General features: G+C 49.0%; 5 protein-coding genes across 5 annotated transcripts; 2 read left to right on the forward strand and 3 right to left on the reverse strand.

Annotated features, from left to right (window-relative positions):
• Nucleotides 1–822: 822 nt before the first annotated feature.
• COCSADRAFT_140681 (uncharacterized protein) lies at nucleotides 823–2,350 on the reverse strand. Its single transcript, XM_007701077.1, has 2 exons — nucleotides 2,271–2,350; nucleotides 823–2,222 (listed from the first exon to the last, which is right to left on the reverse strand). Exons 1-2 carry the CDS (start codon nucleotides 2,308–2,310, stop codon nucleotides 1,147–1,149), a joined length of 1,116 nt encoding a protein of 371 aa, XP_007699267.1. The 5' UTR covers nucleotides 2,311–2,350; the 3' UTR covers nucleotides 823–1,146.
• A 74-nt stretch (nucleotides 2,351–2,424) lies between these two features.
• On the forward strand, nucleotides 2,425–4,532 carry COCSADRAFT_36034 (uncharacterized protein). The gene has a single exon (XM_007700890.1). The coding sequence runs from the start codon at nucleotides 2,638–2,640 to the stop codon at nucleotides 4,270–4,272; it is 1,635 nt and encodes a 544-aa protein (XP_007699080.1). The 5' UTR covers nucleotides 2,425–2,637; the 3' UTR covers nucleotides 4,273–4,532.
• Nucleotides 4,533–5,917: 1,385 nt separating this feature from the next.
• PKS12 (polyketide synthase PKS12) lies at nucleotides 5,918–11,838 on the forward strand (the record flags this gene model as incomplete). The annotated part of the gene is made up of 11 exons (XM_007701078.1): nucleotides 5,918–5,972; nucleotides 6,134–6,309; nucleotides 6,430–6,673; nucleotides 6,788–6,897; nucleotides 7,042–7,262; nucleotides 7,623–7,762; nucleotides 7,870–8,917; nucleotides 8,967–9,261; nucleotides 9,368–9,605; nucleotides 9,664–10,071; nucleotides 10,182–11,838. The coding sequence occupies 11 exons, from the start codon at nucleotides 5,918–5,920 to the stop codon at nucleotides 11,672–11,674; spliced, it is 4,428 nt and encodes a 1,475-aa protein (XP_007699268.1). The 3' UTR covers nucleotides 11,675–11,838.
• Nucleotides 11,839–13,066: 1,228 nt separating this feature from the next.
• COCSADRAFT_159675 (uncharacterized protein) lies at nucleotides 13,067–13,555 on the reverse strand (the record flags this gene model as incomplete). The annotated part of the gene is made up of 1 exon (XM_007701079.1): nucleotides 13,067–13,555. One exon carries the CDS (start codon nucleotides 13,553–13,555, stop codon nucleotides 13,067–13,069), a length of 489 nt encoding a protein of 162 aa, XP_007699269.1.
• Nucleotides 13,556–13,876: 321 nt separating this feature from the next.
• COCSADRAFT_115527 (carbohydrate esterase family 4 protein) lies at nucleotides 13,877–16,073 on the reverse strand. Its single transcript, XM_007701080.1, has 4 exons — nucleotides 15,631–16,073; nucleotides 15,370–15,572; nucleotides 14,946–15,312; nucleotides 13,877–14,879 (listed from the first exon to the last, which is right to left on the reverse strand). The coding sequence occupies exons 1-4, from the start codon at nucleotides 15,892–15,894 to the stop codon at nucleotides 14,265–14,267; spliced, it is 1,449 nt and encodes a 482-aa protein (XP_007699270.1). The 5' UTR covers nucleotides 15,895–16,073; the 3' UTR covers nucleotides 13,877–14,264.
• Between the last annotated feature and the right edge of the window lie 111 nt (nucleotides 16,074–16,184).

Genomic DNA, 16,184 nt, shown 5'->3' on the forward strand with positions numbered 1-16,184 from the left:
CTAGCTTCAATGGCCGATAGCGCAATCTTGGGTGAGGGTGAGTCGTCATCAAAGGAGGTGAAAAAACCTGGCACTCGGCAGATAGTTCCACGTGCTAAAGAAACCGTTTTAAGCGGGCTTCGGAGGCATTGTTTGCAGTGCATTCATTGGCACTGATGGAGATGGAATCTGTTCGAGAAGGGCTGACATTAACTGCTTGACTCGCCGCGTAGAGTGTTGGGGACTTGGCGGGTCCGCGGGGTTGGCCGGCGATCAAATCCAGGCGACCCACTATTCGTCACGCTAGATCCCAAACATCAGGTCAATTTTCGCTCCCGCCGATCAACTTCTCGGCCAGTGCCTTAGTGTGTACGCGCAACGGCATGAGATTAGCAAAACTCCCAATGAACAACAAGGTTATGCCCTGCATCGCCCTATGTTTCCTCCTGTCTTGTTACCACCTACTCTAGGAGTACATACTTGTCTCTGGACTAGGCACTGTAAACATATCCTTCGTTCTACCAAGCTTTCACTAAGCAGCCACCCGCCGGCAACATGAATGGACAGCCAGACACCATGGATACTTTGTGCTTGCCGTCGTGCGACGGGTATTGCACGAGCACAACGCTGCTAAGTCCGATTAACCTTTTATCACCAAAAGGCGTCCACTCAGCCCCAGAACAAATGTGAATGTGGGAACATCTGCATATGGTAATGCCCGCAATGCAACGATCGAACCGTGTGTCCAGCGGTACGCAATCGCTTGATATTTCTGTTTCCGATGTAGTTTGGGACACAGTGGCATGAGGTCCGGCCGGTCGGCGTCCCAGCCATGGGACCCTACGCCCGCTGTCCCGCCACTATGTACGTATGCTGTGTAGTGCTAGCACAAAACAGTAGGCAAAGACTTCGGACTCGCCATGCCCAAGTGCGGAACATGAATCGGGAGTCGCAGCCAGTCGAGCTGAAAGACTCCGTTATTGCGTCAGGACCGGCATGGTGGCTTTTGGAGTTATAAAACCGAGGCTACCATAGTGGATTGGTGCCGGTAGCCTCGCACGTGGGAAATTGACGGCGCAATCGTTTTGTGGAGCCTCGTCGTTCGGGTTTGCGCACTGCTAATTTCGATCTTCCGATGCTCCGGCTTGTTTGCAAATATTGGTATCTTCATGGCTTTTGATCGTTAATCACAGGCACTATCGACTGGTTACTGGTGTTGTCATTTGCCTCCCTGTCGGTCGCAAGCTTTCTTCCCCATTTGCCCTTGAATTTGCCTCCTTGCTGTTTAATCCTCTCTTTCTTTGTGCTTGCCACCCACTCTCCACGGAACCGTTGCCTCGGTCTTGCTTGCTGCTCTTCGGTCTTGCGCTTCACACTTGCATCCCTTCCATTGACATGCCCTTGGACGACCGGATGGGCAGTGACCCAGCGATCAAGTTGTGGTCTAAGCTTCGGCCCCCAGGCGTGTTCGCCAGCTTCCAGATCCGCATATGTTAGCGTGCTTGTCAAACTTGACGGCTCAGGTGGGTTTGATGTGGTGAAATCAGCTTGTCTTGTTCGAAGTAAAGATACCATGTGCGAGCATGTATCACATGAACCGCCGAGGTCGTGTGCAAAACTGCGAACGTAAAAGCCCGAGCATACCGTCAGTCGTATTTTCGCGGCAGGTGCTGAAGCGGGCTCGACCTTGCCCGGCCATGCAAAGTCATGCTGGCCCGGCTCGTACCATTCCAGCAGCGTACACTCGTCAACATGCATTTCTCGGCTCTCCAGCTCTCGTGGCAGGTCCCTCCTCTGACGCGCGTACTCGCAAGCCTTGATACCATTGATCTTCAATGCCGAGTACAGAGGGGGCAGTTGCTGTATTGTTCCTCTGAAACCCCCAAGCTTCTCATCAACCAATTCTTTTGTCACGTGCGAGTATCCCGCTTCCTGGGTTACGGAGCCAGTACAGTCGTAAGTATCCGTGCTTGCGCCGAACAGCACAACTGTCTCATAAGTCTTTCTGCAAGATAGATAATTAGAGAGTTGTTTAGTGCCACGGCCGATGCCCACAATAAGAACTCCAGCAGCCAAGGGATCCAGAGTCCCGCCGTGTCCGAGACGAAACACCTGATTAGACGATTTGCTGGTACGCTTGGGTTGCGTCCTGAGCAGTGGCGCAAATGTGGCTGATGGCGCAAAAGTTTCCTGCAATTTGAGGAGAACATCTGCAGACGAGACGTTTGCTGGCTTGGCAACAGCTGCTCAATTATCAGGATGGAGAAGCAACAAGGAACAAGAAGACGCACCGAAGATACCTTCCAGGACTTTCTCACCCTCGCTGTCCATGATGAAAGACAAGCTGCGGTCAGTAGGAGTTGGGGCTCCAAAGCGATGAAAGAAGGAACTGCTTCCAGCGTCCAGCGCACTGGGCAACTACCGCGAATCCTTCACCCCGCTACCCCCACTTTCCTCACGCCCTACGCCTTGCGAGAAGATAGTATGCATGCCTCATGGAAAACACACGTGAGATGATGCAGCCGGCCTATTGCTTTATATCGCTGAACCTTCTTGCACACAAGTGCTATTCCAGCCTGAATTCTCTCATTGCCTTGTCGTGCCGGTCTCGGTCTGATCCCTTCATTGTTGCCTCTCCCCCGCTCCCTCTCTCCCACCATGGACCAGCAGCAGCAACTGGATGATTGGCAATTTCCGCTTTGGAGTGAACAAGAAATAGATGCATCCTACTTCGAGGAATTCCTCGCTACAGATGTAACCCAAGATGAGACCCTTGCCACATCCATGCCGCCCGACACATTCGGCATCAACACTCGGACGAGTAACACGAACTACCAGGACCTTTATGCAGGGAGCAAACCCGGATCGTCAAGCAATACCTGTTCGGTAAGCTACCTAATGGATGCTACTCCCAATCAAGCAGTCGAAGGCTACCGACAAATACCTGTACTACGACAGCACACGCTTCCTCGTCGTCGCAGCAAGTACATGATCCGGACATCAATAGGAACATCTAGTCCCATTGCCATTCCAATCAGCTCCCAATATGAAAACGAACAAGAGCAATCTTTGACGATGCAGCGATGGCGCAATTCGCCACCTGAAGATGAAGCAGCATCTTTCACCGCTATATGCGACGCTCTCGATGGCCGGCCCGTAGGTATAGCACCGAGGATCAGTTGTTCTTCAAATCAAAGTGCTTTCCGAAAGTACCGAGGCCCATCATCGACAACCAGTCTGGACAGTGCAGCGAGTGAATCTTCGTTGCGATCAGCCAATTCAAGTCATTCTGCTACATCGCAAACTAGACGCCGCAGTCAAGCTAGTAGAACACGTAAAAAGGGCAAGGCCAAGATCAAGAATGCAGACGACTCAAACCGTATTTTTAAATGTACCTTCTGTTGCGATACATTCAAAACCAAGTATGATTGGACACGGCATGAGAAGTCACTACATCTGAATATGGAGGAGTGGGTGTGTACGCCACATGGGGCTTCTGTCGTGCTGCCTTTGACTGGCAGAGTTCATTGTGCATACTGCAGTGCGCTTGACCCAACCCCTACCCACTTGCAGCAGCATAACCACGAGGTTTGTGGTGACGGCCAATCTACGCCTCGTATATTTCGCCGAAAGGATCACCTTGTTCAACACCTCCGCCTCGTCCATGGGCTAGATACGCTTCCGCTTATTGACGATTGGAAACTCGAGTCAGGTCCCATAACGTCTCGCTGCGGCATTTGCGATGCCGTCTTGAGAAGCTGGGATGAAAGGGCAGACCACTTGACAGCGCACTTCCGCGAAGGAAAGACGATGGACGACTGGACAGGAGAACATGGCTTTGAGCCTGCTGTATCTGCTCGCGTCCTTAATGCATTCCCGCCTTATCTTATTGCAGATCAAGCAAAAACAGTGGTCCCTTTCTCGGCGACGAATCCAGGCTCAATTGACCATACCAAGCAGTTTTTCTCGCATCTCCAATTAGAGGAAGCAGCGTCCGCACTTACCACGGAGGATGCACCATTTCAGGACCAGCAGGACTTGAGCGACTCTCTGGCTGCGCTTCGAACAACGCCGTCTCTACACAACAACTATGATTTTGCTACAGTTCTTACCCGCCATCTCAGCCGCTTCGCGAGACAGCAGATGCTTTTGGGCATCATTCCTACGGACGAGATGTTTCAACGAGAGTCACGAAGGCTCTTCTATCAAGACGGAGATGATGGATGGAACCAGACTTTAGCTGACCATCCAAGTTGGCTACAAGATTTCCGTCAGCAAGGCGGATTTATGTAAAGAGCCAAGCAATCTACGTATAGGGCAGTGCTGGCACTAGGATATAAGTAGTAAGAGCCATCAGTGGATATGCGCGAGCCCACGCGTCCTCGGTGGAATAGGAATATTAATCCCTAAATTGCCGAAAGTGATACGCTACACTTGCGTGGGGAAGGAAGTTACGCGAACAGTACAGTTGTACCCAGAAATGCCGAGATCCATCAATATGTTCACCGGTTGCTCTTGGCCCTATCTTTGCTTTATGTAGGAATGGAAAGCTGATGCTTGTAGCTTGCACTGTGAACCGAGACTGCTTTCGATGACTTCAGCAAAAAAGTGCGTGTCTGTTGGTTCATCCAATATATGCGTTTTTCATCAAGATCGAATTCGAACACCTACAATGAAGGGCTCAAAACGAGCTTTGTATCATAGCTTGTTATCATGTAAGGGGTGGTTGGACCAAAGCTTAAAGATGCCCCGAGCAACTGGATCAAGGGTCAAAGATCGCTGGGGTACATAGCGGACTACGAAGTACTACTAGCTCAAAGGCAACCGCACAGACCAACCATAAATGAACTGCAAGCCTTTGTGTCATCGTCTTCGAACTCAATATGAACACCTTCCTGTGACCGTTTCTCCGCACGGACAAGTTTGACTGCTCAAAATTTCATCCAAGCATCGCCCAAGATGCAAAGTTGTTGAATAAAAATGAACAACACAGCAGCCTAGGCAACGTATCCGCCACGGAAGCTGTCACAAATCTCTTGCCTCAACCTCACTTAGTATCGGGGATACGCGAGGAGTAGACACAACACTTCTGGGAGCATGGTGATTGTCATCTCCGTATCCACTACGATGTATAAATACAACGGCTTTACCGGCTACCTGGCCCCACAAGAGACGTGCGCTTTCCCCTTCGATCACTAGTGATTGGTTCCAAGAGGCCTCGATCAGCTCTCTTTTCGTCCAATCTTTCCCTTACCATGTCTTCAGCCGACTTGATGAGAGCGCCTTGTTTTGTTATTATCGAACTAGGAAGAAAGAGCGGATTCAACCGTTATGTGTTGACAATTTCAGTGAACCAAGGGATGCAGTGAAAGTTAGGTAGCCTACTACTTCAAAAGGCTAGAAAAATTGAACACGTTCAACAGTAGGCTTCGAGATGAAGGCTTAATCTGTGATAGCGCGCTATTCGTATAAATAGCCTGGTCTCTTGAAGTTTCAGCCATGCAACCGGACCTTAGTGCTAGCGCAAGTAGTGCGCATCCAATATCATCTTATTTCTTCATCTATTGAGAACATGGGATACAAGAGAGACTCTTTCGAGTAGCGGAACCGGATATCTTCCAGGTGGGTCAAAGATGACGTTGTCAATAAGCCATCCAACCATGAAGGCAATCTGAACGAGCTCAGTTATGCTAGACAACCTTTATCATTGTTACACGTCCAATGCTGGGGAGAAGGGACAAGTACAATGTGCAAAATGATATTCAATTCATCTTTATCGTGCCAGCATGCTTCAGAAGATAGATTGTTGGCAATAAGATCAACAAGTGGACCCAGTGGAGTTGCCCACACGATCAACGCTGAGCATTTGCGGGGTTAAAAACGGACTTATTATGACCCTTAATTGACGGGCACACGGGAGGGACGGCCCAGTTGATTCATGCACGGCTCTTCATCCGGGTTCGGTGGTTCTCTGCTACCTGGCCCTTTGCACGGTAAGTCACTCGGTGTCTTTTGACAGCGAAGTTCGCAACCTAGCCTTCATGAAGAAACAACAACAAAAATCAGTCACCAGTAGTTTCTATGTCCGGAAACCTTAACGAATATGATAAAGACCCCATACACGAGGTGAGCAAGATACAAACTTAGCCCATAGTGGGGCTGCTCGTACGTGGAGACCATCATAGATGTACAAATAGCGAAGTGGATGATCATGAAAGTGAGAGTCAAGAACTCAGCTGCCATTCCTCACATATCTTATCTCACCCAGAGATTTTTCCAAACTTGAAATTTGCCGCGATGCAGAGCCAATTCAACGAGTCTGCACCTTCGGTAGCGTTCTTTTGCTCACAGAGCAAGGCTCCAACAGAGGCCTACCTCACATAATTACAAAAATACCTCACCCAGAACCCTCGCCTATAGCCTCTTTTAGAGGCAATTACATGACTGAAGGACACATGGACCACACTCTGCAATGAGTATGCGGACATTGCCAAAGTCACAACAGGCCCGCAACATGTCCTCAATCTAGAACGATTGGTTACCGAAGGCATATCTGGACCTGTGTCCAAATCGATGTCTAGGATTCTTTATTTACCTTTGCTCGTCGTCATTCATATCTGCCAATACTTCCAATGGCTGGACATTCACAACCTCACGCACGCCGAAGTGCTACAAAGTCTGGAAAGTGGTGGCGGTGCGCAGGGATATTGTGGAGGTCTTCCTACAGCATTCACCATCGCTTGCGCTGAAGACGAATAAAGCGTCGTTCGCATTACCAGTAAAGCTATCCGCTTGGACCTTGCAATAGGAGCATTTGGCCAACTTGGCGACAGTGAATCAGTTCCTAGAGCGGCAACAATCGCGGTGCGGCTGAAATCTTCTCAGCAAGGAACCGAGCTAATCAGAGATGTTCCTGGAGTAAGTCATTTTCATCGGTCCCTGCGTAACTTCCCGTCTTACCTATGGTCTCATTCGCTCCGGCCGTATTCCGGTCGAGAGATGCCTGTCACTTCGTCATCCGATCTCCTTGTTGCGCAATGACTACATGCTCACAGTGACTAGTGTTATATTTCGGCTGTAACAGAGCCGAGAAATATCAGTATCGTAGGTCCAGTGCTCGAGCTCAAGAAAGTGGCCGACAGGGCACGTGATCAGGGCCTAACGGTCTCTGATATCCATATCCGCGGCAAAGTACACAATCCAGAGAACGCACCTTTAGTTAAGGTGCTGTTTGACATATGTCAGAAACATGATGAAATGAGCCTGTCCGATACCAGGAAACTGTGAGTCTCTGTGCGATCGAATTTGAATGGCAAGCTAGTACGAGACTGCTCACTGACCTACGAGGCGATAAACGCCACCCTTGCTTCCCACTGCAAGTGGTATCAATTATTGAAGGAAGCATCACGAGATCTAGCAGGCATCAATAACGAATCTCACAAATTCGTGTTATTTGGCTTTGGAGATGTTGTTTCTCTGTTGCCGTTCCACAATGCTCGTTTACACATAACGAAAGTGGAAGCTTACACCACCATTCAAAATGCCGCATTAGATGAGTACGAGTAGTAAATAACTCCAAGAACACGAGCGCGCTGTGACCTTATGTTTGCCCAAATCAACATAATGCTAATAATCGACGCCAGTCTCGAAAGCGCCATCGCCGTCACTGGAGCTGCATATCGACTGCCAAAGGCAAACGATCTTGAGGAGTTATGGAACCTTCTTTCCGCCGGGATATCGACTTACGAAGAAATTCGCCTCGACAGAGTACCTATGCACGAAAGTTTTCGCGCAATGCAGAATGAAAAATGAAACCGAAATGGTTCGGCAACTTCATTGATGGAGCAGACGAATTCGACTGGAATTTTTTCCGCTCGAACGTCAAAACAGCGGCCAATATGGACCCACAACAGCGCACCTTACTAGAGCTGACGTATGAAGCTCTAGATTCTGCAGGGTATCTCCGCAGACATCGCCGTGAAAACGGCGATAAAGTCGGTTGCTTTATCGGAGCAAGTTATGTCGAGTATGCGGATAACACAAACGCCTACCCACCCACTGCATACTCAACAGTCGGTACCATTCGGGCATTTCTGTGTGGAAAACTAAGTCATTGCTATGGTTGGACCGGGCCAGCCGAAGTCATCGACACTGCATGCTCGTCCTCTCTTGTCGCCATCAACAGAGTTTGCCGTTCCATTCAGTCTGGTGAATGCCCAATGACTATTGCTGGCGGAGTGAACATCATATCCAGTGTTCACAATTACTTAAATCTTGAAAAGGCTGGTTTCCTGAGCCCGACGAGTCAGTGTAAGCCATTTGACGAGTCAGCTGATGAATACTGCAGAGGTGAGGGAGCTGGAATTGCAGTATTAAAACCCCTGAAACAGGCTTTGGCAGATGGCGACCAAGTGTTGGCTGTCATATCAGGATCATCCACTAACCAAGGAGGGCTGTCCGAGAATCTGACACTGACACATCCACCAGCCCAAGTGGACTTGTATAAGTCAGTTCTTAAGGGCGCCAAGATGAGCCCACGCCATGTTTCATACATAGAAGCACATGGCACTTGCACGTCTCAGGGTGATCCATTGGAGGTCAGCAGCATCAGAGAGGTGTTTGGTGCATCGGATCGACCAAACAAGGTGTATCTTGGTTCGATCAAAGGCAAAACCGGTCACGCAGAATCGGCAGCAGGCGTTGCAGGGCTTGTCAAAGTCATTGCCATGTTGAAGAAGAAATCGATTCCGCCTCATGTGTCATTCAATACGTTGAACCCGAAGATACCTTCTTTGGGCCCAGATAAGATCACTATAGCAAGGAATCTAGAATCATGGAACACTCCTTTCAGAGTAGCCTTAGTGAACAACTATGGAGCTGCTGGAAGTAATGCAGCAGTCGTTGTTTGCGAAGGACCTCGGAAGGATGTTGGTAAAGCGTAAGTTGCTCTTAGGTCCAAGACTGCCTGGACTAACATGTATACCTAGGCGAACCCTTTCACATATAAGCACCGTATATCCTATCATTCTCTCTGCCTTCATACAAGAGAGTCTTCTGGCTTGTGTAAAGTCATTGAAGTCTCACATCAGTCGAACGAATATCGACCTAGCAAATCTTGCTTTTACCCTCTCCGAACGGCGAAAGAGACAACCTATCGCATGGATGACAACAGCTTCCTACATTGACGGCCTAATTCATCAGCTTTCTACGGACATCTCACCCTGCGAGATCCCTCGGGCATCCAAAAAAATGGTTCTTGCGTTTGCTGGTCAAAGCAAGCAGGTCATTGGCTCATCAGAAACTCTATAAGAGTCCAATCCCAGGCTACAATACATGAATAAGTGTGATGGTATCCTGAAAGAACTTGGATATACATCAATCATTCAAGCTTGTTGCCGTTCGCGCCCAGCTTATGGTGACCAAGTGGGGTCCAGATAAAGGCACCATGCTTGCCATCTTCGCGCCAATCTCTGTTGTTGAAAACATCATTGAAGCCGCTGGTAATAAGACTATCGAGATTGCTTGCTTCAACGCTCTAAACAGTCAGTTTGTCGTCGGAAACGAGATGGCAGTGGCCGATGTGGAAAAGGGTTTGGCGACTAATCCCTCGTTCAAGGGAGTTAGGAGTTAAAGGGTCGATGTTACCCATGGATTTCATTTTGTTCACTGAGCCCCTCCTCACAGAACTTTCCGAGTCCTTGCAATCAGTATCTTTCAAGAAGGCATCCATTCCCATCGAGACCTGCACACAGCAGCAGACCGATTCAATTACTGATGAACGCGTTCTGTTGCACCTCCGGAAACCAGTCTACTTCATTGACGCGGTTAGGCGGATCGAAGAGCGTTTTAGAGATTGTATCTGGTTCGAGGCAGGATTTGATTCACCTATAGTCTCAATGATCAAGCGTGCTGCTGCCAACTCGGATAGGCACTCATTCCATGCCATTAAGACAGCTGGTATTGAGCGGCCTACTGAGTCACTTTCCAAAATCACTATCGGTCTTTGGAAGGAAGGGCATAATATTACTCCTTGGTCTTTCCTATCTCCGGCAGCTATTCCTATGCATCTACTACGCCATGTTGGGTCTACTGGTAATACGTAGAAATTTGTCGTCAACAGTTCGGCAACCCGTTTCTGTAAGCTAATAAGCGATCATTCAATCAGAGGTCGGCCACTATTCCCAGCTCTCTTGGTTCTGTAGATAGCCCAGATCGCGCAACCGTTCATGGAATAGGCAAACTACACTTGACTAAACAGCCTAGGTTCTCCACATACAAACTCCTCCTTGCGGAACGCATCGATTCGATTCGATCAAGTCCCACTTCCGAGAAGATAATGTGTGGACGAGCTTATCAGCTCTTTTCCAAGGTTGTTCATTACGCTGAATCCTCACAAGGAATTGAAAGCATCACCATCAACAAGAATGAGGCGCTAGCTACAATCCGCATACCAGATAGTCATATCGGAAGCGGCGAAAGCGCGGTAAAGAAGCACTGCGACACTGTTTCTATCGACATGTTCCTTGAGGTCTCCGGCCTACTCATCAATAGCAGCTCGGCCTGTTCTAGAGATCAAGTGTTCATAACTTCGGGACTCGAAAGCGTCACCATGTCCAAACTCTGCGACTTCGGCTCCGTTAAGGAATGGAATGTCTATACTATTTCAACGCTCAACTTGGCCGCTGAAGAGCCTGAAAGTGATGAACGACAAGTCAACCTGTTCAGACTCATTTCCGAGCTCTATGGTGTGGATGTAAGTCTCATACAAGAGAGCCAATCTCTTGCAGATCTCGGATTCGATTCCCTTTCTACTACAGAACTGGGATCAAGTTTTTCTGATGAGTTGAACGTCAATCTTGAAAGCACCAATGTGCTCCCCGATTGTTCCGTTATCGACCTTATGCAATTGGCTGGTATCTTTTCATCAAAGCAAAAACCCAGGCTTTCAAAACCACCAGTTTCGACTGTGAAAAGTGTACCAACAAGCAGTTGTGGGAGGGCTGCAGGTGTTACGGATCCGTTCAAGTCTCTCGTGGCAGCCGAGAGCTCCCTTCCCGTATACGCGACAAATTGCCAATATACAGGGTATTTGACTGAAGCCGCTGCTCGTCAAGATGAACTTCTCCTTGCATATATGACAGAAGAGCTCCAAAAGTTGGGAGTTGATCTCAAAGCTCTTAGAATCGGCCAAAAGATTCCTAGCTTCTCGTATCAACCGAAACACTCCAGGGTAGTACAAAGGTATTACGAGATTCTCCAAAAGCACAAAGTCATCGAGAAGAAAGGCCCAGACTGCGTTCGATCATCTACCTCATGTAAGTTTGCGCCTTCGTCTCGGCTCTGGGGCAAATTCTTAGCCGATTTCCCCCAATACAGCTGCGAGGCAGAACTCATGTCTCTCACCGGATCGAAGGTAGCAGAGTGCTTAACGGGCACTGAAGACCCCATCAAACTCCTCTTTGGTAACCCAAAGGCACAAGAAATCATCGAGAACTTCTACGCCAAAGCGACCATGTTCGCCACTCTGACCGAGCTCCTTGTTGATTTCTTGCTTCGTCTGGCCAAAAACGCCCACGCGCCTATTAGCATCCTTGAAGTCGGAGCGGGCACAGGAGGCACTACAAAGCGGGTCATCGAAGCACTGAGCAACCTCAACTACCCTATTGAGTCTGAGCAACCTCAACTACCCTATTGAGTATTTCTTCACTGACATCTCCTCAACATCTGTCCGAAACGCATCCAAGAAGTTCAATCACCCCGGCATGCAATTCAGATTGCCCAACCGAGAGACTCCACCTCCCACAGATCTAATTGGCAAATTCGACATCGTAATTAGTACAAACTGCGTCCACGCGACAACCAATAGGGCCGATACCTGCCGTCGTATCAAAGAAATGCTAAACTCCAATGGTGTTTTGGTGCTTTCAGAAATCACCACCAAGATAGATTGGCATAAGGTCGTCTTTGGACTGCTAGACGGCTGGTGGCTGGCGAACGATGCCGATCATGCCATTCAACCACTAAAAGTGTGGGTGAAGTTCATGCATCAAGCTGGATTTGCAAGTGCTAGCTACTCGCAGAGTACAGCGCCTGAATGTAATCTTCAGAGACTGCTTGTGGCTTCTGTAGAACAGTATCCGGAGCCGGCCCGTTAGATGGAGTTGCTGGCGGCTGGAGTAGAAATGAAGAGTTGGATATTACGTGATTGATAGATAGATGTGTTTCTGGGTCCTTTTGATCAGGGGTTTGATAGCTCATTTACACTTTTTCATCAGCATGTACTAGTGATTACCCAACATGTTGCAATAGCAATTGAATCACAAATTATCACGATGCAATTTGCGTCAATTCCGAAACGTTCCAGGTGTTTCTCCATCACCAACTAAGACGTTCCTAAAATCGTCAACTGGCCACATTGAAAGACTATAAATTTTAAATTTATCTTAGAAATTGGCCTTAAAACTCAACTCATGGTTCGGTTGCTGTCGGAGTTTTAGTCCAATGTGTAACGATTAGCTGTCCATTCCGTGCCTTCATCACCAATCAAACACGGGAAACGGCAAAATGTTACCAAAGACGGTGCGAATAGCCATGTGGCTTCCGAGAGCCAAAGGGAGTAACATAATGATACCCGTAGGCCATGCCGGGTCACGCAAGGGCATTCCAGTTTGGGAAAGTCCACGTACTACAAAGTTCGCTCGGGCCCACCTTCCATTTTGAAAAGACAGCCGTGTACCATTTTCACCGCCATTGCAACTGAGTCGTTACTTGACAGTAAGCAGTGCGCCAGGGAAGCGACAGGACGGAAATACACCGCTGACGGCCCGTTAATAGCGGCATGACGCTTAGATAGTCACGTGATGCACCATTCGCTTCATTTGTAGCACTCGAGCTTGCTTCTTGGGAGAAGCCTGGTGACTAAATAGCACTTAGAAAGAAGGTTTTGACTCAGAACCAACTTCCCCTGTGCTGGGCATATGCGGAGCGTATTTCAAGGCGGGTAGTATTGCCCCAAATTCGAAGAGACACCGAGTACTTAGCGCGAATACATATGTAGAACCAAAGATGGATTATAGACTACTCATGGTTACTCTTGTGCCGCAGCCTTTCGACCCTTCTCTAAACCATCTGCAAGCCAGTCAGGGAGCGTCAATGAACTTTTCTGAATAAACTCATCATCACGTTGGACCATACGGACCGCATCCCATATCTTTTCAAGTTGGTCCTTCGTCTTCTTAAGTCCTGCTTCATAGTTATCCATAGCAACCTTGTATCCCATATAATCTCTTGCTGTGTCTGCACTGATTATCCCGTTTCCAACATCCATACCTCCAGCCTTGTAGTCGATTGTTTCATCTCCCACGTCAGCTAGATAGTTTCCATTGCCATTATCGTATTCTAAGCTTGTCTCGAATTGGGAGCGGGTAAAGGTCAGGTCTCTGGAAAGATGTTCCATGATGGCTTGTTGCTTTCGCACAACGTCAAGAAACTCCTCAATGACCTTCCGATGGTTTGGCCTGGAGTGACTAGATAGTGTCGTGCCACTGGCTTGATTCTTGGACTCGTTTGCACTCATGCCTGCTGTTCGGGTTGAGGCATTCTAAGTACGTATGACTCATAATCTGAATGTTTGCGCGAGGACTTACTACGTTGAGAGAGGGAATCGTGTAATTCGAGTAATGTGAGACACGATTGTCAGTAACCCCGCTGCTACTGACAAGATACGTAGAAGCACGTGGATCATGCTGTGCCACAAGTATGCCAGATTGGGGATAGCATACATCTCAAAAGGAGACGATCAAAAGTATGCCGATTACCACACCCCTTGGGAAAGTTGAGTGAGGCAGAAGCATGTAACGTCGAGCTGCCAAAAACAAAAACAGTAGTAAAATCGAGGACCGAGAACGACAAAAGTGTATATATAGACTAGGCTAGTGGTTCATTCTTCGCACTTGAAATTTCCTCCAACAAGCCAGTACGTTCTGACCATCTCACACGGACTTACTTTGCATCAACAAACGAGGCTGCCATACATTCAGCATCAACAATAGCGATGAAGAAAAGGCTCGTGCATCACAGCCAGAAAGCAATATGACCACTCAACAACAACAAAGATCAAGATACAGACACACACAGTGAGAAAGAGAGAGTAAGATAAGCATACTTTTGATTCTTGATATAACGCAACAATTACAGCAACGGGGCTCATACGTAGATCGTGGTATTTACAAAAAATAAAGCAGGGACAAATGACAGACATATATATCCGAATTCATATCCCGACTTTAACTGCAAGTACCAGATGTCTTGTCACAGCCGGCACCACAGTGGCCCTGCGAGCTACCGCACCATCCAAACTGTGAGCAGCAGTTACCGAAAGGCGAGCCTTGGCAGGTAGCGCCGGAAGCCTTTGCTCCGCACTGGCCATCGGTAGAGATGGGCTTGGAGGGGGAGGTGCTGCCGCCAGTGCAAGTGCCAAAGGCAGAGTTGCAGCCAGCCTTGCAGTGGCCTTCGGTGCTACCGCACCATCCGAAGGAAGAGCAGCAGTTGCCAAAGGGAGAGCCGGCACAGGTTCCCTTACCAGAGCCGCATTGGCCGTCGGTGGAGACGGGGGTGCCGCCGTTGCCGCCGCCGTTGGAAGGGGGGTTGACGACCTCGCCACTCTTGCGGTACCAGTTTGCTTCGGGCTCGCCCATGCACTCGCCCATGGTGACACCACGGTAGCCTTTGGACTTGAGGTACTCGAGCATGTAGCCAGTGAGGTTGAGTGCGGTCTGCTCGTGGATGTCGTGGGCAATGGCCAGACGGTCACCAGTGGCTGGGCCGCCGGCAGTGGAGTCGAGGATGCGCTTGAAGTTGTCCTTTGCGACTTGAATGTTCTTGAGTTGGTTGTAGTCATCCTTTGAGACGTGTTAGTATGTGAAGCTCATACAAGAAAAAGGAAAAAATAATATGGTTTCACGTACGGTGTCCAAGTCAAAGTAGCTGACGACGTATCCGAGCTTCTTCATCACACCCTGGCAGGCGGCATTGCAGGATGAGTAAGGGGGGCGCATGTACGTGGGGTACTTTCCGATGATGTTCCTGATGGCCATTTCGTTCTTGACCATCTGATCATAGCGCTGCTCCTCAGTGATGACGCTAAGATCTTGGTGCGACCAAGTGTGAGATGCGACTTGGTGGCCCTCAGCGACCATGCGCTTGATGACGTTGGCCCACTGAGCGGTAGTGTCAATAGCTCCCTTTCCGATGTTGATACCGGTAACGAAGAAGGTGGCCTTGAAACCGTATTTGTTAAATTGGTCTAGGACACGGTCCGTGTAGATGTAAGGGCTAGACGGGTCAATTTGCTGACACGAATGCTTGGAGGTTCCTCGGATAATTACTTACCCATCGTCATAAGTAATGGCGACAGTTCCTGGCTTCTGGCAAACATAGATGCCCTCGCCGCCGTAAGGGACATTGCCCTTCTGAGGACGAGCATCGTTGCGGGTAGAGGCGCCACCAGGAGTCTTGTTGGCATCGCAAGCCGGGCCGAAATCAATCAAGCAATCAGGTGCTGAGCAATGGTCCTTGCTGGTTCCACAATATCCCTTGAAATTGTCAGTATGATCGCTCCTTGGCATGATTTCCTTGTCGACGACGACATACAGCACCAGAGCAGCAGTAGCCGGCAGCACACTTTGCGTTTCCAAAGCCGGGTCCGCAGCGACCGTTCTGGCCGCCTTGACGGGTCTCCAAAAGCCCATGTCGGGGCTCAGAAGAGTGTCGAAGAGTGCGGGCAGCAACAGGGGCCTTGAAATCGTCCTGGAGGTGGCGAGGAAGACCAAAAAGCTTGGGGGCACCTGGAACTCCTCCATGAGCGGCGACAAGAGGAGCCACCAAGGCGGCGGTAGCAACGTCGGAGAAGCGCATGATGCTAGGAGATATTATAGTACTAAGTAGATTAAGCGATAGAGATGATTAGAAAAGCGAATGGACAGTCTGCCAAGACAAAGAATGGCAAACCAGATGACGAGTAGCGAAAGCGTGTGGGAAAATAAAAGGCACCGACGGCAGCAAATACTTATAACATGGGGGTATCAACAGTCCTGCTGTGGGACGGGGAGGCATGACGATTTAGGAAGCTAACGAGCGCGAGCTAGGTCGGAGATCCGCCATGCATGTATTGAGCCAAGAACACCGCGAAGGAACGAATACGATGC

Source organism: Bipolaris sorokiniana (assembly GCF_000338995.1).
Source record: "Bipolaris sorokiniana ND90Pr unplaced genomic scaffold COCSAscaffold_6, whole genome shotgun sequence".
Lineage (NCBI taxonomy): Eukaryota > Fungi > Ascomycota > Dothideomycetes > Pleosporales > Pleosporaceae > Bipolaris > Bipolaris sorokiniana.